Source organism: Lissotriton vulgaris, chromosome 3_1 (genome assembly GCF_964263255.1).
Source record: "Lissotriton vulgaris chromosome 3_1, aLisVul1.2, whole genome shotgun sequence".
Classification (NCBI taxonomy): Eukaryota; Metazoa; Chordata; class Amphibia; order Caudata; family Salamandridae; genus Lissotriton; species Lissotriton vulgaris.
The window spans coordinates 327,040,361-327,066,545 of record NC_141689.1 but is presented as its reverse complement, the minus strand read 5'-3'; the positions used below and the strand labels follow the sequence as shown (position 1 = coordinate 327,066,545).

Genomic DNA, 26,185 nt, shown 5'->3' with positions numbered 1-26,185 from the left:
ATGAGAAAGTACCTCCAGGTAGACCTATCATCTCTGGTTGTGATTCATTATTCGAACCCGTCTCAAAATTCATCGATTTCTTCCTGAAGCCATTTACGATAACTGTCAAATCCTTCCTTCAAGACACTACGGATTTTCTAAACAAACTCCACAATTTACCATTCAATGAGAACCATGACCTTTTGGTCAGTATGGACATTGTCTCACTCTATACACAAATCCCCCAGGACCAAGCACTAGAGGTTCTAGAGATCTTTTTGAACAAGAGGGAACGTCCATTCAAAATACCTACTGAATTCATCCTGCAATTAGTCAAAATGGCTTTGACAAAAAATTACTTCAAGTTCAAAGACGACTTCTATTTCCAGATAAAGGGAGTCGCTATGGGCTGCCCTTTCGCCCTGGAACTGGCAATATTGTTCATGAGCCAATACGAGGACACATACACCCACAACAATAACCCGTTCCAACAATGGATCGGCGGATGGGTCCGCTTTATTGATGATATTTTCTTTACATGGTCTGGCACTACAGAACAGCTCTCAGGATTCCACGAATGGCTGAACAATAGGATGAGAGACATTAAGTTCAGTATTCATTCATCTAAGACTAGACTTTCTTTTTTAGACGTTGAAGTTTATTGCGCCAATGGCCAACTAGTGACTACTCTTTTCAAGAAAAAATCAGATCGAAATAAAGCTCTACACTATTCGAGCAACCACCCGAGAAGTCTGAAACAGCACCTACCCGTGGGGCAGTTCCTTCGTATCCGGAGGAACTGCTCCTTCAAGGATGAGTATATGAACCATGCCAACGCTTTAAAAGAGGGATTACTGGACCGCGGTTATCCATCAAAATTACTAAAGCAAGCCATCAAGAGAGCGTGGTGGACTCCACGTGAATACCTGCTAAAAATGAAAGAAAAGAAAAATCTGAAACGCACAGTCTGTGTATCTACTTTTTGTCCATCAATCAACTTTTTCAAAAAAGTTATTCATCAAAACTGGCACTTACTAAAAGATCTAAATGTCCAGTTCACTGAATCACCACTCTTTGCCTTCAAAAAGGACAAAAGTATCGCCAATCAAATTGTGCGAGAAGCTATACCTAAAACAAGAGCCCCCACATTATGTGACTATGTAAACCTTCCTCCAATCACAGGACATCGGAAATGTGGAACATACCTCTGTTGCACTTCCACAATTGAGGGAACTCTGTTCCAACATGAAGGTATATCGTGGAAACACGACCACTTCACAAACTGTAAAACGAGGAACCATGTCTATGGAATCCTGTGCCCATGTAACAAGCTTTATATAGGAAAGACCAACCAGGAAGCTGGGCAGAGGATATCACAACACAAATCCAGGATCAAGAAAAAAGTACTAACAGCCCCCCTAGTTCAATACTGGATCGATGAAGCACATGGGGACAATGATTTAAGATGGACAATAATATCTAAAGTTGAACCTGACCCGAGAGGTGGAGATTTGGAGGCCAAATTAAGACAGCGAGAAGCAATGCTCATTCTCAAATTCAATACTACAACACGAGGTCTGAATGAGATGTCTGAATTATACAACTTATAACTCTGCACCATGTGTTTCCCTTGAAACGTGCTGCAATAACATCATGAGCTGCCTACCTTATGATAGTCTATAGGATTACTTGATAATTACACAAATGAAAAAGCCGGACTCAGCATGAATTCCAGCCACTTTGTAGTGCCTTAAGCACATTTACACACACACGACCGTTCTTATGAACAAGGACCCCAGTCAGGGATACACAGCGTTGGAGCTTTACCCACCCACCCTTGTACGACTTGGACAGATCTACAAGGCAATTAGATCCATCAAAAACACAAAATCCCTGGTTAAAATCCTATGCTGTGTTATCCATCGATCCAGCATGTCCATTTCAAAGTCGGAGCGTGTAACATGTACTCGTCCGTAAACCACAATTCCCAGCATTCCGCTGACCCGGGACTAAGCCCGAACTTAAACCCGCTGACCCGGAACCATCACACAGCGTTTCATTCAAGGAAGCGACGCTCTCGGAGGAATCCTGTTTCCAAACTAAAGGTAACACTTATTTGCTGGATGCAAGCTACCTTTGTACAGTTTAAATACGTTTTTTAGAGCCTCGTAATGCATACGTGTTTGCATTTCTGCTCCTAACGGAGGACTTTGCGATATTTTCCCAAAGTAGTAAAAAGTTCTGTACAAATGCCCGTTTCAACCAGCTACCAGCACGTTGCTATTCCACCCTCTCTGAAATATAGCGCGAGTGCGGAACGCTTATCACCCGAGCAGTTCTGAGCGACAAAATTTTGCTGTTATACTGACAATCCATTCGTCATAGGATGAGTTGGAAAGCAGGATTTTCACACAACCTTTCGGTTTTCTTTCCAGAAACAATTTTAAAAAAACTGAAAATCTCCTACAAAATGGCATTTTACATAATGATCGTCGGATCATAGTGGACCCAGGAGGTCGCGTCTAGCAGCAATTAAGTGAGTAACATATACAAAAGGACTTCTTCCATTAAGGACGTTTCACCTGACCTTGATAACTTATGAGTCCTCGCTTTCCATCCCTCTTTTTCCATTTTTTTGACAGAAAAGACTACACACAGAAGCACAGGTAGGATCTGAGTGTGTGCTGGACTAAATGTTAAGTTGAGAGTTGCGCAGGAATATGACTGACAGTATGATCTTCGAATTTATGTCTTCCAGATTATTTCCGTTTGGTCCTGAAGAGAATCCCACTATTCTAAGGGATTCGAAACGCATTGTACTTGTCAATCTATATATTTAGGCCAATCTTTTGCAACTGTGTTTTCCAAATGTAAAACTGTTGATGGTCTAATTTTTTGATTGTATTGACTTTTTGTTTCCTCCATTTAGTGGATTTGGTTTCACCTGCTAATATAAATAGGACTAACGCAGGGCCACCATACACCCCCCACACTCCCTTCATCCCCCCACCATCATTCCTTGTCTGTCTTGTCGTCAACTTGTGTATACTAGTTGAATGTTTTGAATGGAGTCATCTAAACGCTTTCCTATCCTTTTCTCCCTCACTCATCCTCACTCCTAAATAACTCCTGCTTTTGTTAAAACATTTCTAGCACAAAGGCCCTTTTTTCCTCCCCCAATTTTATTCATGATAAATATGTTGGACTAAGTAAAAGCCAAATATTTATTGTTTCGTCTTTTATAATACTACAAAAATCTTTCCTAAAAAGAATAAGTCAAAATAAACTCATTTTATTTGATAAAATCTTGACTGAAAGAGTGGTCTGTGAAAATGAGAGATTTATAACTCATTTCCCTTGTTAGTTCTTGATTAGTTGCGCAGTACTGGCATTTTGTTTGTTTACTAAAATTTAGAAAGTTGACATTTTTGTACCTTAGCCATTTAATGCCTGTAGCCTGTCTATGCATCACATGTCTAGATGTATCTGGCAGATGGGCTTTGTGTATTCCTCTTAGACAGACACACACGCTTAGGTGTACCTAGATGGGACATCACTGGCAGGATGGGAGGGCGGAGCTGGGCATAGCAATAGGCTGTGTCCAGCCTCCACACAAAGGGCTGCACATATCCTCTAGTTTGTCTGGAGCCAGGACCTGGAAGGCAGTATGCCTGGGGACTTCAAAGGGAAACCTCTAGATGCTTCTGCCACTTCAAAGGCAGAACTGGGTATAACTATTGGACCTCAAACACCAACTCTTCAGTACACTTCTGGACCTGTGGATACTCTGCCAAGATGAAGGACTCCTATGCTGCTGAAAGGACTGCCACTCTGATGGACTTCTACTCTGTAGGACTGCTGCTCTCTTGTGATGACCTGCTGACCTCTTGCCTGGGTGGGCAGGACTGGACCTGAAACTATTGAACCCAGGAATCCAAGGTCTAGTTGGCTGGCCTCCTGAATAGACCCTCAGGTACAGGTGGCTCTAACAACCTTGAAACTACCACCTCGACTGTGCCCATCAGTGAGTCTCACCCTGTCAAGTGGTGCCACACCAGTCCTGGACTCTTGGAAGTGGGCCTGACGGTGCTCTGCCATCCTATCCATCTCCTGTGCTAATGGACACAGTCCCGAGCAGAACCAACGTAACACATCTTGCCAAGGTTCTCCTGATACTAGGATTTCCAAATTACCTTGCAGCCCACATTGGAAATGCCACCAATGCGAAGTATTCCTGACGCAGGCCTTCTCATCACATATTTCTTGTTGATGGCACCCTCGACGACAAAGCAGATTCTAGCATCACAGCCTCAAAGCTCCTTGGAACTGATGCATTGTCTCATTATGCAATGCTTCCTCGGTGCCAGGCTTTGAATCGCAAGCGCTATTCAATGCGATCCTCGACGAAGGACCTCACATGACACCACCTCAGAACTGATGATTCACCTCAGCCTGGCACAGCATCCTTGGCGGAGGACCTCGAATCACCATGCAACCAGGATTCATGGTACTCCTGGTCAGCATGCCTAAGTGGGTTCCTGTAGCCAGTCCACTCTACATTGTGGTTGTCCTGAACTTGTGGCTTTGTCCCAGTCCTGCACAATTAGATATCCACAGTTAGCGCTTTGTGGCACTAATTTCACTGGAATCTTTAAACCTGCAGAACTCTGGTACCACTGGCTGGATTTTTGTTGTTTTGGTCTTGCTTTATTTAGTTAACTACTACTCAATTTTTCTAACCATGTGTGGAATCCTTTCCTTTCATGATGCATTTTCATTGTGCTACTGTTTGAAGTGTTGCACAAATACTTTACACATTGCCGATGAGTTAAGCCTGACTGCTCTGTGCCAAGCGACCTGAGGGATGAGCAGAAGTTAATTTAAGATTTTGCTTGTGACTTCACACTGATATGGACTGTGGTTCCTGCTTGAATAGGGTTTTATTCCCCTCAATCAGTAACCCAGTTTCTTACAACTTCTGTTCAGTGTAGGTGGTAAATAGGAGGGTAAAACTCCCTAGAGTCAGGGAAAACCTGGGTTAAAGAACCAATAATTCTGGGTCTAGCAGGGTATTCTCTATTCTGGGTTGGTTAACTTGCAATTCTGGTTAACTCACAGGAAGATACAGATCAGAAACATGTTTCAGCTGTGGACTCTTTTCACCAGAACTCTGCACCTCCAGATTTATTTTGGTCACTAACCACCCTTGGTTCACTACGGAAGCAAACAAAACAATTACAATTGCATGTCAACAGACGACAGACGATTACCCCAATAAGCTGATTCAAATGCCGGAAACAGCGGAGCCCGTGACATAAGAGGATGCTAGAAGGAAGAGAGATGACAAGGAGCCAGTGACCCAAGAGGATGCTGGGAGAAAGAGTAATGCCACACTCTCAAGATGAAGAAGGAGGAGCAGCAGGTCCACCTCTTCACATCCCCAAACTGCCACATCCCTGGGAGGGTTGTGGTTACTGTGGTGGGTACCGATATGGTGACAAAGATTTTCTTTTGTAAGGAGAGCAAACTGCGACAATATGGTGTCTGATCAGAAATGTTTATTCCAGCTCTGTATTTCCCTTACAGAATAACAGGGGGAACACAGAATGGGTACCTATGAAAAAAAGGTTAATAAACTTGAGCAATGTGGATTTGGTTGGCATCTCGGTATCTGGGCAATGGAATCATGCAGCAGTCTGTGACCTGCTGAAGAATTTCACTAGCTATCTTCTCATGTTTTCATGTCAACGGATATGAAGGCAGATCGGGAGAAATCCAGATTTGACAGGTGGTTCGCTAACATAAACTGAAGCCAGGAAAAATGTTTATTATGCCAATGCCTATTCCCAGCCTTGATCTACTGAAAGCTGGCAGCACCCTTTAATTTAAACAGGTATTTACTAAAGATGTAGAGATTTACCACGAAATGTTTGAAACTTGGCTGAAAAGGAACTATAAGGTTATGCTACGGCACTGTAAGAATCAAAGGTAAAGTAAACTAGCCAACCTCTAACTTTTAACTATTCATTACTATAGGACTGGGTTTAGGGCCAGATGTAGGAAGCGTTTTAATGGGCCGTTTGCGACGGGTAAAATGCTATTGGCATGTACCTACTCTATATTAAGAGTCGGTAACCTATTAAGACTCACAAAATAGGGTTTGCGAGTCACTATTACGAAAGGGCGTGTTAAGGGCATCCATTCATAATAGCGAGTCACACTGGTATGTAGGAATGTTTTGGGACCGTGAATGCAGTCGCAAAAAATTCGCAATTACCACCAACTTCAAGTTTGCTGGTAACCCATTAGCAAACAGGAAGGCGTCCCAAGGGGACCCTGTCCCCTGTGTGAATGTATGTGAAAACATTTTGTAAGAGCAGCGAGTGGTTCCACGGACCTCTCCCTGGTCTTAAAAAATTAAAAGAAAACTTTTCATTGTTCTTTTTGTAATGCATCTCGTTTTCCTTTAAAGAAATTGGGATTTTTACAAAGCAAAACAGATTGCTTTATTTAAAAGCAATCACAGACATGGTGGTCTGCTGACCTCAGCAGGCCACCATCCCTGTGATTTTTACGGTACCTAATGAGTTGCAAATTGCGACCTACCTCATTAATAGTGATGAGGTAGGTCATTTACGACTCACTGGGAATTGCAGAAATTGTTCATGATACTTTGGTACATGTTGTTTTGTGATTATCTAATTGCGAATCACAAGGGTTCGCAATTAGGGATTCTTAAAATGGTTTCTTAGTACATCTGGCCCTTAAAATACTACCAAAAAAACAAGATAATGCCAGTACACCCTAATTACATTAATACTGCAGCCTTAATTTTCGAGCCAGCACAAATAGTTTTTGTTCTTGATGCATTGCAGTGTGCATTATAAAACCATATTTACCTTTCTTTTTGTTAGGGGATTTAGATTTTTTCTTAGCATTTTTACCACTTCCTCGAGAAGCTGCTTTGGAAGCTTTTAGACGTTCTTTTTCTTTTATTTCCATCTGTTGTCGCTCTTTTTCTTCCTCTGCTTCCTTTAGTTGTACTTCACCAGCCAGCTAAGGAAAAATATGGAGATGTGTATCCTCAGCATTAATAGGAATGATCCTTCACAAGAATCAAGTTTAGTTTAATTTCACTGTGTCAGCTGTGAAAAGTGTATGCACTCCACTTCAGAGTCGTTTTACCCAAGGACCAATACCCAGTGACAGAAAGCAGCGTGTGTATTTGTAAGATTGAGCAGTGCTGAATCCTACTTAGAAATTAGGGTAAGGGCACAAGCAAAACAACTATAAAGCTAAACAGGGGAAACAAAATTAATATCCCAGTTAACATTGAACATAGAGATATTCGATTCCATTTTGCACTAGTGACATTCAGTTTTGCAATGACCTACAAATACACACCCTACATTGTATCTATTGAATATTTAAGTTTTCTAATATTGGTATTTTCCTTTCTCATCGCTAACCGTTCCTACTTGTATCCTTGGTATCTTCCCCTTTCCTACCTATGCTTCTTACACAATAGACTAGTCTGTTAGTTTTACCTGAACATTCCAATATCAACAGTCACTGATTCCAAATAGGTAGCTAACAAGGTGATTGGTGATGATTCTTAGAAGATTAAACCTGAACTGTTTGACTGCCCTTCTGTCTTCTCATTTTGGAACTCTATATGGGATAAATGCATGCGTATGTTTAAATGTTCTGCACCATTCGCGTTGGCTAATGTATTTCTAGGTTCTTTATCAGATGATATAGATATGATCTCATCTAATGCTCGGTTACTTGATTTGTTCATTGCTATTGCATTTAAAGTGATTCGATCCTGCTGGAAAGATAATTCTAAAATTTCTGTTATAACTTGGTGGAATTTCATATGCGATGAACATAGACTTTCTGTTGCTTCTTCTTCTTCTGTCCCTCTAAAAATCAAATCTGATCTCCTATGGCTCCCCTTTGTTTCTTACCTCTCTTCTACCCATTCCTTGTGAGTTCATATCCTGTTCTTCTTCTTGCATTTTCCCAACTCTCATCTAGCTTCTTTCTCTCCTCTTTCCCCTTCCTTCTCTGTCTTTTCCCTCTTTCCTCTCTTCTTTTCTTTACTCTTATTTCTTCTCCTCATTTGTGTTTATGGAAAAAAAATCCTTTCATTACCTTGAATGCCTTCTGTCTTAATTTATTGTATTCACTTACATTATTGTATGGCTTTGTTTATGTTTTTGCTAACACTCAATAAACATTTCTTAAAAAAAAAAAAAAAAAAACCCTGAAAGTAATTCCTATTCCTTGTGAGTTTTCTCTTCATTTTGATACATGGACAAGTTATACAGGGCAAAGCATTTGCCTCAGTCACTATGTAGTTTATTGCCTTGTCAGTAGGTATATCTGAGTATTTTGCATCATGGTAGCCTTTGCACTGTGATTTGCAACTCATTGAAGCGTATCTCATTATGCTGATTGCTATCTGAATAATGCTCACTGGAGCCAAACTTAGGTATATCTCCAGCCTCTGACTCCCAACAGGAACTCTTCTTTTGTCACAGGCTCCATTGGAGAATGCTTCTGCTCAGTAAATATGACTTCTACATTCAGGGCAAATACTTTCTTCAGCAGTCCAAGTGCTTCTCTAGCCATGTTACTGAGGGCAAGGCATCAACACAAGCTTCTCAGCGGCGTTTCAGAAGTTTCCCAAGCTTCAGGAAGCTTCATCTTGAGTGCATTGCCCTCAGCTCACCAACGATCCAGTAGCTAGCGCCTATTCATCTCCAGGAGCACATTTAGACTTCAGGGCTCTGACACAATAGTCTAACAGAAAACTGCTTTGTCGGCTTGAGCGCATGCTCCAGTGCTCTGCACTTTTAATTTTTTAATTCAAAGAAATGTTACCTCCTGGAGGGTGTAAATATTCTTTAACCAGGATTCGCATACATTGTGCGAAATTTGTTCCTCAATATTGATGAGCTAAGTTTTGTTCTATCACTTTGAAATTCTAGTAAAGCGTACTGATATATTGTGCTCTATAAATTCACTAGCAATACCATATTCTGCAAATTCTGCACTTTTAACTTTGCATTGTCATCAACGAGCTGCCAAACAGTTAAATCCTCTTCCATGTTTCTGACTTCCTGTTTTCTTAATATTCTGTTATACTTACTGTGCTAACCAGAAGGTTTTAGTGCACTTCTAACATTGCAACATAATGTCAACTCTCATGATGAAAAAGCAACCTCATCCATTTTTTAACGCGTGAGGGAACTCCAAATTATTCTGCAACCAATTGGTTATACCTTTTAAATCCCATCTTTTTGCCTTATCGGAAACAACACATTTGAATCCACAATTTGAGAATGGATGGCAGGAAAAATCTACCAAATGTTATGGGAGTTTGTTAGAGCAAAGGAAATAGAGCTGATGCACAACCTGCTGTGTTTCAAATTACACTCAAAAAAACAAGTAGAACATTTTGGTGAGACATACATTTCTCATTAGAATTAAGGTAAAAAAAATAATTGAAAGCTACATTGTTATTTTAAGGGGTTTGTGGAACGCATTTAAGTTTGGGGCACAATACGGCTCTTTAATCCAGGACCAATTTGTAAAAGTCACAATCAATCCTTGCATACATGAGAATCTTTCAACTTACAATCATGACCTGAAATATGTTATTAATATTATGAAGAAAGAGGAGAACATATAGAATTGTGTAAGAGCAATTAAGGCACCAAGTCAGCAAATTTGTAAAATAAGAAGCAAGAGTGAGCAAACCCTATTATGCAAGTCAGTAACCTATTACCGACTCGCAAAATAAGGTTTGCAACTCGCTATTAGGAAGGGCGGTGCCAAGGGCGTACCTTCCTAATAGCGAGTCGCACTTCTATGTACAACAGTTTTGCAACCGCAATAGCGGTCGTGAAACACTTGCAGTTTACCACTTATTTCAAGTAGGTAGTAAGCCGCTCGCAAACGGGAAGGGGTCACCAGGGTACCCCTTCCCCTTTGTGATTGGCAGGGAAGATATAGTTTAAGAGCTGGCAGTGGGCCCATGGGCCATGGTCTACTTCTAAAAAATAAAACAGAAATGTTTCAGTTCTCTTTTTTAAATGCTTCCTGTTTTCGCTGTGGGGAAAAGGGCTGCATTTAAACAAAAGCTGCTTTTTTTAAAAAGCAGGCACAGACATGGTGGTATGCATTCCCCAGCAGGCTACCATCCCTGTCAGTGCTGGCCATTCTCAATGGGGTCGCACATTGTGACCTGCCTAATGAATATTAATAAAGAAGCTCGTTTGCGACCCCATTGGGAATCACAAACAGGGCCTGAGACAGTGTTGTACATTGCATTTTGTGTGTCGCAAATTGCGAGTTGCAAAACGTAAGGGTCATACATATAGCCCAAAGACTTCTTCCTAACTTTCAACATCATGATCATGTTAAATCCAAGGTGTTACCAGATTAGACGAAAGAACAATTAAATGATAGGTTAAGGAAGCTTTCCCAAGGGGTAATTTAAAATACTGAACGTTTTGGGTGCTTGGTGCCTACTGTAAAAGCCCTAAGCCAGCACCAAAAACGATGCATGGGTAGACCTGAGGGACTACATGGTGTATGATCACCATTCTCTTCCTTGCATCAACAATATACTCAGCTTGGTTGGGTAAGCTAGCTGCTTTAAAGTCCTTGAACTGTCATCAGCCTCCCAGCGGGTGAATGACCATCCAGATTCTAGAACACTTATACACAATCCAATTTGGAACATACAGTTTCTGCAGGATGTAATTCAAGCTCATCTTTGTAGTAAATCCATTCAAGCATATCATGGAGAATAATCTAGAGTGATTCCCAAAGGAGCTCTGCTTCCAACATGGCATCTTAGTATATTGGAAATCAGAGCAGAGTCATGCTTCATACCTGAGAGCTATGTCACAAAATATAAGGAAGCTTCGTCAAAAGAAGTGAATGCCAAATTATGGCGGGGGGAGGGGGTTTCACTTATCTAGGACACATGTTGTCTAAATATGGGATTACAACTACATACGACTTAATTGAAGCAGTGAAGATTTCCCCGGCTCCAAATGAGAAGGATAAAGTTAAATCTTTCTTCGGAATAGGAGAATATTCTTCTAAATTGTTAGAATATTTGTTGACATTAATGCTCGCTTTTTTAAGAAAGTTCTGAACTTTGTCTGAACTCTTAGGCTTGTAAGGCATTTTAGTTGATTAATAGGACCAGCGTAACACCTCAAATAACATTTGCACCGATTGATTACCATCAATGTAAACAGCATGGCATGAATGCATAACTGCCTTGTGATCCAGCAATTAACTTATCAAGGGCCTTGATATAACAATAATGTGCACATATGTGCAGTTGAAGATTTAGCAGCAGTACAGGGAAAACATTAGAGATGGAAGAGACTCGTGTAAAAGCAAGCGGCACAAAGTCATTATGGGTGGCCTAGCAGGGAGTAAATAAGGAAGAAATACATTGTGGTTGGAAATTATATCCTTTTGAGAAAATACAGTGGATGGTAATATTATGATTGATAGGAATATGTGTCATAAAAGCAAGATTAAGAGTGAGTAGTCATTTGAGGAAAAGAGCTGACACCTGAGGGCTTCTTAGAAGTCTACCACGGAGAAAGTTCTAACATTGCACTGTGCCCCTCACTCAGACCCCCGTTATATCTTATCCTCCAGAGCAGGGGAGTTGTAGCCCACAGCAGGCACTTTGCGGTCCTGCTGTGTGGAGGAAGCCCAATGGCTGCCACCTCCTGGGGCTTTAACTTTGGAGCAGCTTGACAAATCTTCACAAAACATTTTTAAAACGTCCCCTTTTTGGTTCAGTTGACAGGGGGTCCCAAAACGTGTTTCCACCCTAAGGGGATGTTTCAATTTTCGAACATGAGTTAAGCCAAAACCGCTGATTGGAATTACACCAAATTTGGAAAAAAGCTAGATGTTGGTCCAGGAAGTGGGCTTACTGTGATTTGGTGTAAATCCGTTCAGTAGTTTCAGAGATATATAAGTTCCATTAAAACAACTTTTTGTCCTCTGAAACTACTCAATGTAGACCTGAATAAACTTATAAGGGCCCAATACCTAAATAGAACTGAGGATAAATCCCGACAAATAACAACACTAAAAAGGAGAAGGAGGCGACTCTTATATTCTCTCCGAAAAGAAAAAGAGGACTCCATCTGGATAAAAATAAGGGAAGCTGCAATTAATGGAGAATTGAGACAATTCTGGTCCCTTATAGGTGAAGGGTGCGGAACGAGAACCTTTCCGCTGCCTATCCCTATTGAGGAACATATATGGAGGGATTTTGTCTCAAACCTCTATGCTAGCAACCTCCCAGTTTCTCCCCAAGTTTGGCGTTTAGATATTAGCCAACCGATAGAGTCTTTCTCAGAAAAAGACATAGAATTCGCCATTGGGGAAATGAGACGCTCAGGAGCCATGGGTCCCGATGAAGTCCCAATTAATGTGTTAAAGCAGAATAGGGTCAAATGGAGCAAGCTTTTATGCCCTATTTTTAATTCCTGCATATTAAGTGGAAAGGTCCTACCCTCCTGGAAGGGAAGTATCCTGGTCCCATTGTACAAAAAGGGTGATCGTCTCCTCCCCCAGAATTATCGCCAGATCGTATTGCTGGATGCAATCGGCAACGTTTTTACTAGATGCCTGCTCAAAAGGATAAATGCTTGGGTTGAATCTGCAAATATCCTTCCACTTGAACAGACAGGCTTTAGAAAAAACCATGGGACCTTGGATAATCTAACCGCCCTTCAGGTAATAGTTGACAAGTATATAAGAGCAAGGAAGGGGAGAGTCTATGTGGCCTTCATAGATTTCTCCACGGCCTTTGATAAGGTCGACCGTCAGGTATTGTGGAGAAAACTACGCATCTTAGGAATGCCACATAGCCTCTTACGCTTGGTTCAGGATCTGCATGACGGTACATGGTGCAAGGTCCTGCTGGGAGGGGAAAGAGGTCTCTCTCAGCTCATTCCATCTGCAAATGGCCTCAAACAGGGCTGCCTACTAGCGCCCCTCCTATTTTCCCTTTATATTAGTGACCTCCCCCTTACTTTATCAACATGTGTAGGAATTGCCCCACGCCTAGGCGAAAGACACATTCCCTGCTTAATGTATGCAGACGACATTTTAATATTAGACCTCTCCCCTAAGGGCCTTAATAACCGTCTGCATGCACTACATACCTTCTCTGAAGAGCACTTTTTGAAAATAAATACTTCTAAAAGTAAGATAATGTGCTTGGAGGGACGAAACAAACTAAAACTGGATCACATTAGTTGGGAATTGGGAGGTCAGAAATTAGAAAGAGTAAAGTCGTACGTCTTTCTAGGTATGGTAGTTACTAGTAACTTAAGTAATAAACTACACATAGAAAGCAGCTCCCGAAAAGCAAAGTCACAGGGTAAAGGCCTTAGATCATTATATAAATCAACAGGTCAGAGACACTTTGTTCATCTGTTGGAGGCCTTCCGGGCAAAAGTTCCCCCGACTCTGCTTTACGGGGTAGAATTAATTGACCTAGCAGAATGGGGTTTTTTAGACGCAGTGGAGGGTTCCCTACTAAGAAATTTAATCTCGGTTAATAACAGTTGCAGTTCAGCAACCCTGCGTCTTGAACTTGGCCTTAGGAGTAGCTGGGCTCAGGGACTCGCAGGAGTGATTCGTTGGGTTTATAGTCTGATTAAAGGAAAGCCTTCTACTCTTAGATCTCTAATTACAAAAGAGTTGATGAGCCCCCTAAATGCTTACTCGACCCTAATAAAGAACTACAGGAAAGCTATCACTCTTTTAGAGCTGGAGGAAGCATCCATCTTAGAACTTCCCATGTCCCAATTGAAATTACAACTAAAACAAGCTACATGGAAGCTAAGTTATGAGAGGGACCAGAAATTAATAACACAAAAAAAGGGGGCCACACAAGTGGCTTATTCATATTTGATCAGACAGATTCAGCCCTACTTGTCTTGGAACATCCCGCATGGCTTACGCCGTTTTTGGCTGCTCCTCAGGCAGGACTTGCTCCCCCTGAACAAGTTGTTGGCCAAATGGTACGGAATATCCAACGTATGTAATTTCTGTAACCTAGCAACTCAAGACTCCAAACATGTCCTGCTAGTTTGTCCTGTACTATTGAACTACCGACGCCTCTGGATAAAACCGGCTTGTATTCAGTTTGGTATTTCTTCTGCAACAGCTCTGTTGGATGCTATTTTTAGCCCCCCAAATGGTATTTTTTGCAACAAAATTTTTAAGTTTTTTAAATGCTTCTTGGAACTCTAATAGTAGGATGGTAAATTGCTTTTGTATAATTATTGTTTGTATGATTTGTTTCGCATGGTTAAAATTTTATACTGTGTTTTGTAATTGCATAATATGTGGATCTCCACGGAGTTCCTAAACATATTCAATAAAATTGAATTGAATTGAGATATTTAAGTTAAATAAAATATAGATAGCCGACAGCCCTAAATCCTACCGAAATGCTACTGAATATTTATTGGCCGCCAACACTTCAACCAGGAAGTGTTTGCTGCCATCTTAGGACTCGGTTGAACTGAGTATCACAAAAAAGTAAAAAGAGTCTCTAAGAGATCACAGGGACCCTAAAAAAGCATTTGCAAAAACATTTCGATGGGATACACAGTTCCAGCCGAAAATGAAAACACATAAAGCGAAGGCTCCAGCGCTTCATTTATTAACAGCTCCTTGGTGGCCAAGTCCCTGAGTCATTATTTTAATAATGGCGGGGGCGACAATGGGCCCTGCTTCCTGGGCTGAATATTGCACCAGGGACCACCATCTCCTGGAGATTTTTTAATTGTAATTAGGGGGGCATCTTGGACCCCACAGCCCTGGGGACTGCCACCTCCCCAGAGCTTTATGCTAGTAGAATGCTGGGAGAGCTCGTGGACACCCCCACAGCCACGAGAACCGCCACCTCCCTTGGGCTTTTAAAAGATTTGGGGGGCCACATGTCCCCCTCATCCCTGGGCCCCACCACCTCCCTGGGGTGGGATTCGGATGGCCCCGGCCATCCATTGCACACGCCCGCCATGACACATGACGGCCGAGGGCGGTCATGCGCACCAAAAGGGTTACATTTAAATAAAGCAGGGGGTTTCGTGGACCCACCCACAGCCCCAGGGGTGCCCATTATTGTGGATGGGGTTCTCGGGGCCAAAATCAATCAATCAATCAGGGGTTTGTAAAGCGCACTACTCACCGGTGAGGGTCTGAATGCGCTAGGGGGGGGGGTGAGTTTGGATCAGTCGAAGAGCCAGGTCTTGAGGTCCCTTCTGAATGCGTGCCGGTTCGGGAAGCGTCTGATGTTCACAAGGAGCTCGTTCCAGGTCTTGCCTGCGATGTAGGAGAAAGCTCTCCCGCCCGTTCTGTTTCTGTGGATGCAGAGAACCTTGGCCAGGTCGAGGTTGGTGGAGCGTAGATTCCTCTTGGGTATGTGGAAAGATACTGTATTATTGAGGTATTTGGGTCCGATGTTGTAGAGGGATTTGTAGCCGTGGGTGAGTAGCTTCAAGGTGACCCTTCTTTCTGACGGGGAGCTAGTGGAGGCCTCGTAGGTGTGGGGTCATGTGTGTGTGACGCGGGTCCAGAGGACAAGTCTTGCTGCGGCATTCTGGATGGTTTGAAGTTTGTGTAGCAGAGTGTTGTTGATTTCGGCATAGAGGGCGTTGCCGTAGTCCAGTCTGCTGGTTATGAGTGCATGGGTGACAGTGCGTCTGCAGTCTAGGGGATCCATTTGAAAGTCTTGCGGAGAATGCGCAGGCAGTTGAAGCTAGTGAAGGCCTAAGCGTTGATCTTGCGGTTCATGGAGAAGGAGGATTCAAGGATGATGCCGAGGTTTTGTGTGTGGTCTGTAGGGGTGGGTGGGTTCCCGAGGGCGGGGTGCCACCAGGTGTTGTCCCAGGCGGAGGTGCAGGATCCGAGAATGAGGTCCTCAGTCTTCTCGGAGTTGAGCTTCAGGCAACTGTCTTTCATCCAGGTTGTCAAATTCTTCATTCCCTCCTGGAAGCAGAGTCTGGTGTCTTCGGGGTTCTTCATGAGTGAGAGGATGGGCTGGGTGTCGTCAGCGTCAGATACAATGCTGAGCCCATGCTGTCTGACGATGGCGGCGAGGGGGACCATGTAGATGTTGAAAAGGGTGGGGGCTAAGTGATGATCCTTAAGGTACTCCGCAGTTGATATCAGGATGTTTGGAGTAGGGAAGGAGTCTGATCCTCTGGGTTCTGCCGGTGAGGAAGGATTGGATCCAGTTGAGGGTGGTTCTTTTTACCCCGGCTTCGTGCAGCCTGGCTGTGAGAGTGCGATGTGAGATGGTGTTGAAGGCTGCGGAGAGGTCTAGGAGGATGAGGGCTGTGGTGTGTCCCTGGTTGAGTAGAGTGCGGATGTCGTCGGTGGTGGCGAGGTGGCGAGGTGGGCAGTCTCAGTGCTGTGGTTGCTGCGGAATCCAGACTGGGAAGCGTCTAGGATAGAGTTCTCTTTGATGAAGGAGGTCAGCTGGGCCATTATGAATGTCTCAGTGACTTTAGCCGCAAAGGGAAGGAGAGAGATGGGACGGTAGTTCTTCAGGTCCGTAGGGTCGGCAGTTGGTTTCTTGAGGAGGGGTTTAACCTCCGCCCGCTTCCAGTCGTCCGGGCAGAGTGGGGCTCCTGAGTGGGTTTTCTTCATGGTCGTGGTGATGTTTTGGACGGTGGTGAGATCCCAGGTCATGATGGTGGGTTTATCGGCGGTGGTGGGCCGAGAGGTGGCGTCCGTTGCTGGTTCGCTGAAGTTGTCGTAGAGGGCCTTGATCTTCAGATGGAAGTAGGAGCTTAGTCTGTCGCAGAGGAACTGGGAAGGTGAGTGAACTGCTGTATGACATTGAACAGGTCCTTGGCGTTGGTTGCGTTGGTCTGGTCTTTGTCTTGTTATGAAGGTCGGTTTGGTGTCCCTTATGAGCTAGTGGTATTCCTTCAGGGCACTCCTGTGGTTGTCCTGTGCTTCCAAGGTTTTCAGGTTTCGCCAGGTTTTCTCTAGGCATCAGCAGGCACGTCTAGCTTCTTTTAGTTCTGTGGTGAACCAGGCGGCATTCAGAGGGTGCTGTTTGGCGGGTGGCGGAGGGGAGCAAGCACGTCGGCACAGCAGGATATCCAGCAGTGTAGCCCTATGGCTGGGGCATTGGTGTCGGTGTCTTTTTTTGGAGGAGTGTGGTGTTGAAGTGCTCCTCTAGTCCATTGTGGTGGGCGTGGGGGGCTTGGGTGCGGTGGTGGTGTTGAAGGTGAAGTGAACGCAGTGGTGGTCCATCCACAGGGGCTTGGTGATGTGGCTGAAGCGGATGTTTGTCCCTCCCACGAAGATGGGGTTGAGTGTGTGTCCGGCTCTGTGGGTGGGCTTGTTGACCAGCTGCCTCAGTCCAAGGTTGTTGAGGAGAGTGGTGTAGTCAGGGTCTTTGTCGTTCTCGAGGTGGAAGTTCAGCTCTCCGAGTAGCATATAGTCTGTGGCGTTGATAGCGTGGGGTGCTACGAGCTCTGCAATGGCAGTTGTGGTCTGTGTGGGGGGTCCAGGTGGTCTGTAGATAAAGGGTGCCACGTAGTGTGGCCCTGGGGCTGGTGCGGATCTAGAAATGGATGTGTTTTGTGTTGAAATGGGGGTCACTCGTGCTGGATGTGAAGAGTTGGAGGGTTGTCCTGTGTGCAATTGCGAGTCCTTCTCCCGGGCGGTGGGGGCGGTCCTTTCTCTGGATCTTGTAGTCATCCGGGATGGCAGTGGCGATGTCTGGGCCGGAGGCGGCGTTGGTCCAGGTTTCCATGAAGAATGTGACATTGGGCGAGAGTGTGTCGATCAGGTCCCAGATTTCTACTGCATGTCAATGCAGGGACGCACATTGTGGAGGATGCAAGTCAGGGTATCTGCGGAGCGTGCAGCACGCGGGCCTTCGGCGGTTGTGAAAGTTTTGTCGATGGTGAAGGATCTGTGGCAGGGTCTGCATGAGAACTGTCCGTGGTTTGTGTTCGGTGAGGGTCTTGCACAGTCGGCCTGTCTTCCGGGGTTGAGTGCTTGGAGGGTGGATGAGTCGTATTGATGGGGTCTTGGAGAACCAGGGTTCCTGGAGCTGGTCGCGGTCGGGTCACAGGCGGGCTTGCCTTATGCGCGCCTTTGGTGCGCAAGCGGCACACCCGTGCAGCAGTTGCCATAAGTAGGGGAGGGGGGGCAGGATCTGAGGCTGTGACAGGGTGGGAGGGGCTGCAGGGCCAGCAGTGGCGGAAAAATCGGTCGTGGGAAAATTACAAGCAAATAACAAGCAGGAGGAAAAACGCACAACAGGAGACCAGTAGAAATAATCTGGAAGCAAGCAGGCACAGTAAAATGCAATTTAATAGTGAAACAAAATTACGTGACTGGCAGGATGCAGGCGCGAACCCTGCGAAGCTAGAGGACTCAAGGCTGTGCTGGTGAGGCGAAGCTGCTGGGGAGAGTGCTTGCCTGGAGCGTAGGTCTAGAAATCACACGCGTCCCCGGCAGCAGTCGCCATAAGTAGAGGAAGGGGTGGGATCTGAGGCTGAGACAGGGTGGTAGGGGCTGTAGGGGCAGCAGCAGCAGGAACAGCCGGTCATGGGAAACTGGCAAGAAAATAACAAGTGGGAGGAAAAAAGCACAACAGGAGAACAGGAAAAAATCAGTCCAGGAGGGTGGCCGCGCGGCCCACCACCAAAGATTTACAAAACATTAAAAAACATAAAGGGCTGGCCCCGGGGGAAGGGGTCCAGGGGGCCACAACAGCCCAGGGAACGGGAGGGCCACATAGCCTCCCTTGCTTTAATTTTAAAAAAATGTTTATTTCTTAAAAAGATTACAGGGACTTTACAGTTAGGAAATGAAAAACCTTATAAATTCACTGAATAAACAAACCAGTGAAATTCAGCAGCTATTGTGAACTGAGCTAACAATAGCTTGCACCGCCGCAATGCACTGCTCATGACCTCACATATTATATCACTTATGCATAGTCAGTGACATCACTAATTACATCACTGATAACATCATCCAGTGACTGTAGGTGTTTTTAAAAGGTTTATGAGTGTAAAATATATATTCAGTGGGTTTCTGAGTGCCTGTATGGATGATTTAGTGGGTGTGTGACTGACTGTATAAGTGAGTGAAAAGGTGTCTCAAAGAATGTATAGTCAATGTTCACTTATTACACTGGGCATGACAGGTTTCAGCATCAAGTCTTTCTCAAAGCCTCTTGTGAAACAATTAATTTACGTGTAGGCGGTTAAATACTCTGTTTGGCTCGGTTACAGTAGATACCAAGAATGGACCACCATTTCACAATCGTCCTTTCAGTTTGTATTGCCGCCATCATTGTGTGTCATCGATCAAATTGTGTTACAGTCATCATGCTATTTTACATCTCAGTGATGACAGGAAAAAGTTCCTCAATATCCTTAATCATGTGCTGATAGTATTTCATACCACTGTTCCTTTCTCTGGGAAGCATTAGCATAGTCTGATGACCCATTCCTCTGCAGCTTAGTGCCAAATCAAAGTTCAGTGTGGTAAAGGCATGCATGGTACAGATGCATGCATGGTAAAGCCTGGGTGGTAAAGGCATGCAGCCATCATTCATTGTAAGGATTTTTCCCGGAGCTGAAGTACCCTTTTCAGAATGTGGTCCCAGAAAGAGTTAAAGTGAGGGTGGAATAAGTTTGTTTGCAAACTGATACTGTTATCTTCCATCTTTAGAGCATCCATGATTCTCAACAGATAGCCTTAAGGCCCAAAATTTTCCCAAACTGAAGGAAGTCATGTGTGGCCCATATAGACTTTGCTAATACGAGTGGGCTGTCTATCGTATGGGTGGGAGATTTGCAGCTTGGAGACAAAGACGAAGGGTAAAATGGTGTGCTGAGGTGACACCTAAATGAGTATACAGATAGAAGGTGCAAGTCCTTCTGTGACTGTAACTTATCCTGTACCGAACCGCATGCTAACCCCTGTCTCCCCTTAAACGATGGGAGAAGGGGTTCCCCTGTAGCTTAGCAGTGAAGCGCCGCTTGAGTGACCCTGGGGACCCGAGGGGACTCGCCGCCGCGACGGCCGGGGGGCCACCGGAGCCGCACCTAAAATGGTGCCTGTGCAAGTGTCCTGAACTCCCGGGTGGCCGGAGCTGCTGAGTGACCTGTGGGCTCCTGGGCTTCCAAATTATATCACCGGAGCTTGCTGCTGATTCCCGGTAAGCGGCGGGGACATCGGAAGAGCCGGGTTGGTGGTTCTCGGAGCAGAGGGCGATCAGCACACCTACATTGCCGGCCGTGCCTGAGGAGGCGGGGCAGCCAGATCATCCCCCCGAGGCCCGGCGGAGGCAGCAGCGCGGCCGCTGAGAGGCAACTGGAGCCCCATGTAGGATCGGCCCTGGGGTTGCTGAGCCCCACTTGGAAACTGGCGGAGGGGACTGTGACCTGCCCCCCCCCCCCTTGCCCCTTTGTACTGTTGCCTGCTCCAGAGGGGGCGTAAAAGCTTGGGATTCCCCTGCAGGGGTAACGGAGACCCGGGAGGATCGCGGCGCCGACAGCACGCTGCGGACTGGTGGCGGCCCTTCTCCCTCCTCCCCCGCCCTTTTGCTCCAAGGAAGTGTGCTGCCGCTTGGCCCCCTGATGCTGCACCCTGACAAAGGGACGTCTCGGAGGAGCCCATGCCACGCTGTTTCTGCAATGGGTGCCGTTGTTGCCTGACCCGCCTACCCTCGGAGAGCCTGCAACGACCCACCATCAGCTGTTATCGTACCCCTATATTCACTGCGAGCGGAGTGGCCTGAGTGGAAAGGCTCCTGGCTCTATGCTCCTGGGCCGCGAGCGGTTGTGACTCACTCCGCCGTCGCACCGGGAGCTCGCCGGAGGGCGGCGCTGGTGCACGAGCTGGGGCGGGAGCCGACGGCGCTCCAACTGACGCCCCTCATCTGGGCGATCGCCGGATTCTCCACCGGTGACCACGACCACCATGGGGAAGATGAAGGGCGCTAAGGGGAGTGCGCAGGCCACCTCGGATGCGGAGATGTCGGACAGGGGAGACCAGCCGGATTCGGAGACGTCTAGGGACCCGCACCTCCAGCGCCAACTGGACAAGATTCTGGCGGCGATAACTGATACGAGATCGGCACTCCAACAAGACATCGCCCAGGTCGCGTCGAGCCTGGGCTTGCTCAGAGCTGACCATGGCAAGCTCTCGGACAGGGTCAAGGAGGTGGAGAGCTCGGTTGGAACCCTGGAGCGGGCGCAGAAAACACTAGCCGCCGCCATGAAGGACGCTCTGACTCGGATAGATGCGCTGGAGAGGAGGGCGGAGGACGCGGAAGGGCGCAATAGAAGGAACAACATCCGCGTGGTGGGCCTGCCCGAAAAAATTCGAAGGTGGGGACATGGTGGCCTTCCTAGAGGACTGGCTCAGGACGGTGGTGGCAGAGACCTGCTCCTTAATAATGCCAGGATGCACGGACCCTATCAGGTGGAAAACAGCAAGGTGAATATCTTTCCGGACTACACCTATGAGACCCAGCGCAAGCGGGCCTCCTTCTTAGCGATTAAAAGTGAACTGAGGAGAGAGAGTATTCAATATTCATTGCTGTTTCCAGCAAGGCTCCGCATCATACTGGATGGCACAACTTAATTCTTTGACACCCCAGACGAAGCGTGTAGTTGGCTGGAACTGTATAGGGCTGGCAAGGATGGCCCTGGGTCTTCTTTCTCGACTACCTCGGAGGCCGGACTACAGCGGAGGTCTAGAAGGATCCGGAATCGCCGAGGCCGGCTTGGCCGTCCCTCGACTGTGGAGACTACGGCGGAAAGGCGAGGTGTGTTGGAGACGGTATCCAGCATGTCAGGCTCTCAAGGTGGACCAGTAATTGAGGATTCGGAACCTGGTGGTGGTGAGGGACGCACGGACACGGAGGACTCCGAGACTGATAGTGTGACCCTCCCTTTGGTCACCCCAAAAACAGCGGAGGGTCTGCTTGATGGCCACGGGTGATCTCGGGTGAGTCGATACCAGTGGGGGAGTGAATGATGGGGGGGGGGCGAGCCCTCGTGGAGACACTTGGATAATTGGATGTTAAATGGGTTGGGGACGAGGCCTGGGTTTGCCCTCGATACTTCTGGCTCGATTGCCATTAGGTGGCTTGGACATGGGGAGGCCCCCTATCGGTGCTCGACCCCCTTCTTGCCCTTAAGGCATGCCTGCAGTGGCTACCGTCAGGATAGTATTTGTTTTTCTGGGTATAGTTTGGATGGGAACTAGGTGGCAATCTTTGGGTCCAGTTCTGGGGAGGGTGGGGGGGGAGACACAGTTTTGGGTTCAATTGTTGTTGTTGGGGGGTGGGTACGCCATCGGTGCGGGGCAATTACTGTGTAAGATCTTATCTGAGCATGACTGGGAGGGACACAACGGGATGCAAAGGGACAATGGCTGAACTGTCCACTTTGAAATGCATTACTTGGAACGTGCGTGGGCTGCATTCCATGTCCAGGCGCCATAAGATACACGCTTACTTCAAGCGTAGGGGAGTACAGATTGCGCTTTTACAGGAAACGCACCTCACGAAAGCGGAGGGATTAGCCTTACAGCGCAGATGGAGGGGGCAGATATATAGCACCACATTCTCGGCTTATGCTAGAGGCGCACTAATTTGGGTACGGGCTGGGGTCCCCCTGCAGGTCACGAAACACACTGTGGACCCGGAAGGGAGGTTTGTGGCCATAGCAGGTAAATTGGGGGGGGGGGGAGATTTGACTATTTGCAGCATTTATGGGCCCAATGTGGACCAGCTGGTTTTCTTCGCGGCGCTGTCGGGCTCCCTGGCCCACTATGTGACAGGGCCACTCTTGATGGGGGGGGACTTCAACTCGGTGGTGGATATAGATCTTGAAGGATCTCATCCTCCCCTGGCGGACTCGCCAACATGCAGAGTAGCCAGGGGTAGACTGGACTGGCAGACTAAATGGGGACTGACGGATATCTGGCGAGCCCAACACCCGCATACCCGGGACTACTCTCACTTCTCCGGCATGCATGAACTACATGTGCGGCTGGATGGGTTCTTGGGGTCGGCGGAATTAGTGTCCTCGGCTGCGAGATCCGAGTACTTAGCGAGGACTATTTCCGACCACAACCCTCTTCTGACCGACTTCAGGTGGTTCCCGGGTACCCCCTGTGTCCCAACCTGGAGGTTACGCCCCGAGATGCTGGAGGACCTAGTGTTTCGGAGTGAACTGGAAGACAGAATCACCCCCTACTTTGCGGAGAATGAGGGCACGACTGGGGCACGGGCCACGGAGTGGGACGCCTTTAAGGTGGTAGTGAGAGGCTATTGCATTGCTAAGAAGGTGGGGATGCGACGGGTCCTTTTAGAGGACCTCGGCAAAGCAGATCGCAAGCTTCGCGAGCTGGAGCTTTTGCAGCCCGGCCGTCCGGAGCTTCACCAACAGACCGCAGCCGCAAGGGAAGCCGTAGCTGTTGAGGTTGAAAGATTACGCAGTTTCGATTATAAAACCTACCTGACTAGATCGCTGGTGGAGGGGGAAAAATCGGGGGCGCTCCTAGCTTGGCTAGCTAACCCCACGAGACACGCCTCTCCCATGGTTGCCATGCGAGACGCTGTAGGAGTGGAGGTCTATACCCAGCCAGAAATCCTTGGTTGTTTTATGAACTACTAAGCAGATTTGTACCAGAGTAGGGTGGTTAAGGACACTGCCCCCATTGACAACTTCTTGCGGGATTTGCCCATCCCTACTCTAGAGCCCGAACAAGCGAAAGAATTGGGAAGAGACGTGGAGCTGGGGGAGATCCGCAGTGCCATTAAACGCATGGCACGCGACAAAACTCCGGGTCTGGATGGGATCCCTGTGGAGTTCTATTCCACCTATGTTGACCTCCTGGCCCCGCGGCTGTTGATGATCTATAAGGAGGCGAAGCACCTGAGACGCCTCCCGGGCTCCATGCGTGAGGCCCTCGTGGTCCCCCTGCTCAAGCCTGATAGGGAGGGTAGCGACCCGGCGTCTTATAGGTCGCTTTCGATGCTCACGGTAGATTATAAAATACTGAGCAGCATCCTAGCGTCGAGATTGCTGGGACACATGAGCTCCTTGGTGCATAGAGACCAGGCGGGATTCATTCCCAAGCGAAACACTACAATGAACATCCGTCGCCTGTTCCGCCTGTTGGAGGAGGGCCACGACGAGGCTCCCCAACCCATGATCCTCTCAAATGACCTGGAGAAGGCTTTCGATAGTCTGGAGTGGGAATATCTCCGTAGAGTGCTTAGTTGTTTTGGGGTAGGGGAAGGATTCTTGCGTTGGACTACAGTGCTATATGCCTCTGCGCTAGCGAGGGGGAGATCGGGCCCACTGATCTCCCAACAATATCCGGTGGAGCGAGGTACGAGGCAGGGCTGTTCGTTGTCCCCATTACTCTTTGCGCTGGCAGTGGAACCCCTAGCATTGTCAGTTCGCACCGGGGCCCACTACGGAGGACTGCAGACCTTATTGGGGCAGCAGTTTATTTCCCTGTATGCCGACGATCTGTTGCTTTTCCTGGAGGATGCTGGGGGGGGCCTTGGCCGCTGCCGACGCTGTACTCACCTCTTTCAGTGAGATATCGGGCCTCAGGGTGAACTGGTCAAAAACTTGCTTGTTTCCAGTTCGCAAGGGGGAACCCCAGCCCGTTACGCCTAGGGCGATCAGATGGGCACCTGACTGCCTCAAATATCTGGGGGTTTATATTTACCACTGCCCTGCGACGTCCTGGAGGGCAACATATCCCGATGCATTCGGGCACTAAAGGGTAGCATGTCTTTTTGGGCTGCCCTGCCGCTATCGGTGGCAGGACGTATAGCGCTACTGAAGATGGTGGCGCTTCCCCGGCTACTCTATTATTTCAGGACGCTTCCAATCTGGATCCCGCCGGCCGTATTCTGGAACCTGAGATCGCTAATTGTGGCATTCCTTTGGGGATTGGGCCGCCGCAGAGTGGCGCTTCAGACCCTGATGAGACCTAAAGCGGAGGGTGGGCTAGCTGTTCCCGATTTTGAAACATACTACCTAGCTGCCCAACTCCAGACCTACACTCAGGAGGTAGCACTGGAGTTTCGGGGTCCAGAGGAGAAGCGGGGGCTGGGCATACCCAGGCACGTTCTTTCTTATATCGCACTGCAGCAGCGGCTAGCGGTGAGGGACCTCACGCAAGAGGAACGCACTTACAGCGCAAGTCGGGAATAATCCACCCCTACGCCCCCGAAATCCCATTGGGAATGCTCACAGCGCTACCGCATGGTAGGGATTGGTCGCAATTACAAGCTTGGGAGGATGCAGGCATACAAGTTATCGGCGACCTGTACGAGGACGGAGTGCTCTTGCCCTTCCAGGCAATGCTGGACCAATTTGACATCCCCGGGGCGATTTCTTGTTACACGCGGCGATCACGAGGGCACTTCAGGCACACTGGCAGAATGGTCTTGAGGAACCGCAGACGTCCTTGGCATGTCAGTATGTTATGATGGCAGCGGGAACGGTTAAAGCTGTAACATGTTTATACTCCAGGATGGCTCATGAGAAGTTGCCCCCATTAGAGACACTCAAGGCCAAATGGGAGGCAGACAGAGGGAGGGACATCCCAGAGACCACGTGAGCCCAGCTGATGCACCGAGCTTGAAAGAGAACGCGCAGCGCTCGGTTCCAATTGGTCCATTTTATATATTGCACCGAGCATACCTGACCCCGGAGAAGATACAAAAGTACTTCGCCTCTGAAGCAGCGGCCTGCCCTAGATGCCGAAAATTGGAGCAGACCTAGCCCACATGTTATGGTCCTGCCCCGCCTTGTCCTCCTACTGGACAATGATAGGGGACACCCTCAGTGAGGTTACGGAGCGGACCCTGCATTTCGACATCGCAGTGGGGATCCTACATTGGTTTCCACATACCCCCAAGACAAAAGTGACCAGTAAATTCATTGACATGGGACTGCTCTTGGCGAACCGGGAAATAACACGACACTGGAAGGCACAAGTTGGTCCAACGAGCGCCAAATGGCGCAACGAGTTCCTCAAGTGGGCTGAGGGTGAGAGCACCCTGCGATACCAACTAGCGAAGCGGCAGCAGAATGAGAGGGCACTAGAGTCA

At 47.2% G+C, this 26,185-nt stretch overlaps 1 protein-coding gene across 1 annotated transcript in view; it reads right to left on the bottom strand.

Moving 5' to 3' along the window:
• The window catches only part of SPEF2 (sperm flagellar and cilia associated 2), a 1,087,451-nt gene that overhangs the window by 299,526 nt on the left and 761,740 nt on the right, over positions 1 to 26,185 (bottom strand). Inside the window, exon 25 of the mRNA XM_086960525.1 lies at positions 6,879 to 7,035. Within this exon, the coding sequence (XP_086816651.1) occupies positions 6,879 to 7,035 (157 nt within the window). The remainder of the gene's footprint in view (positions 1 to 6,878; positions 7,036 to 26,185) is intronic.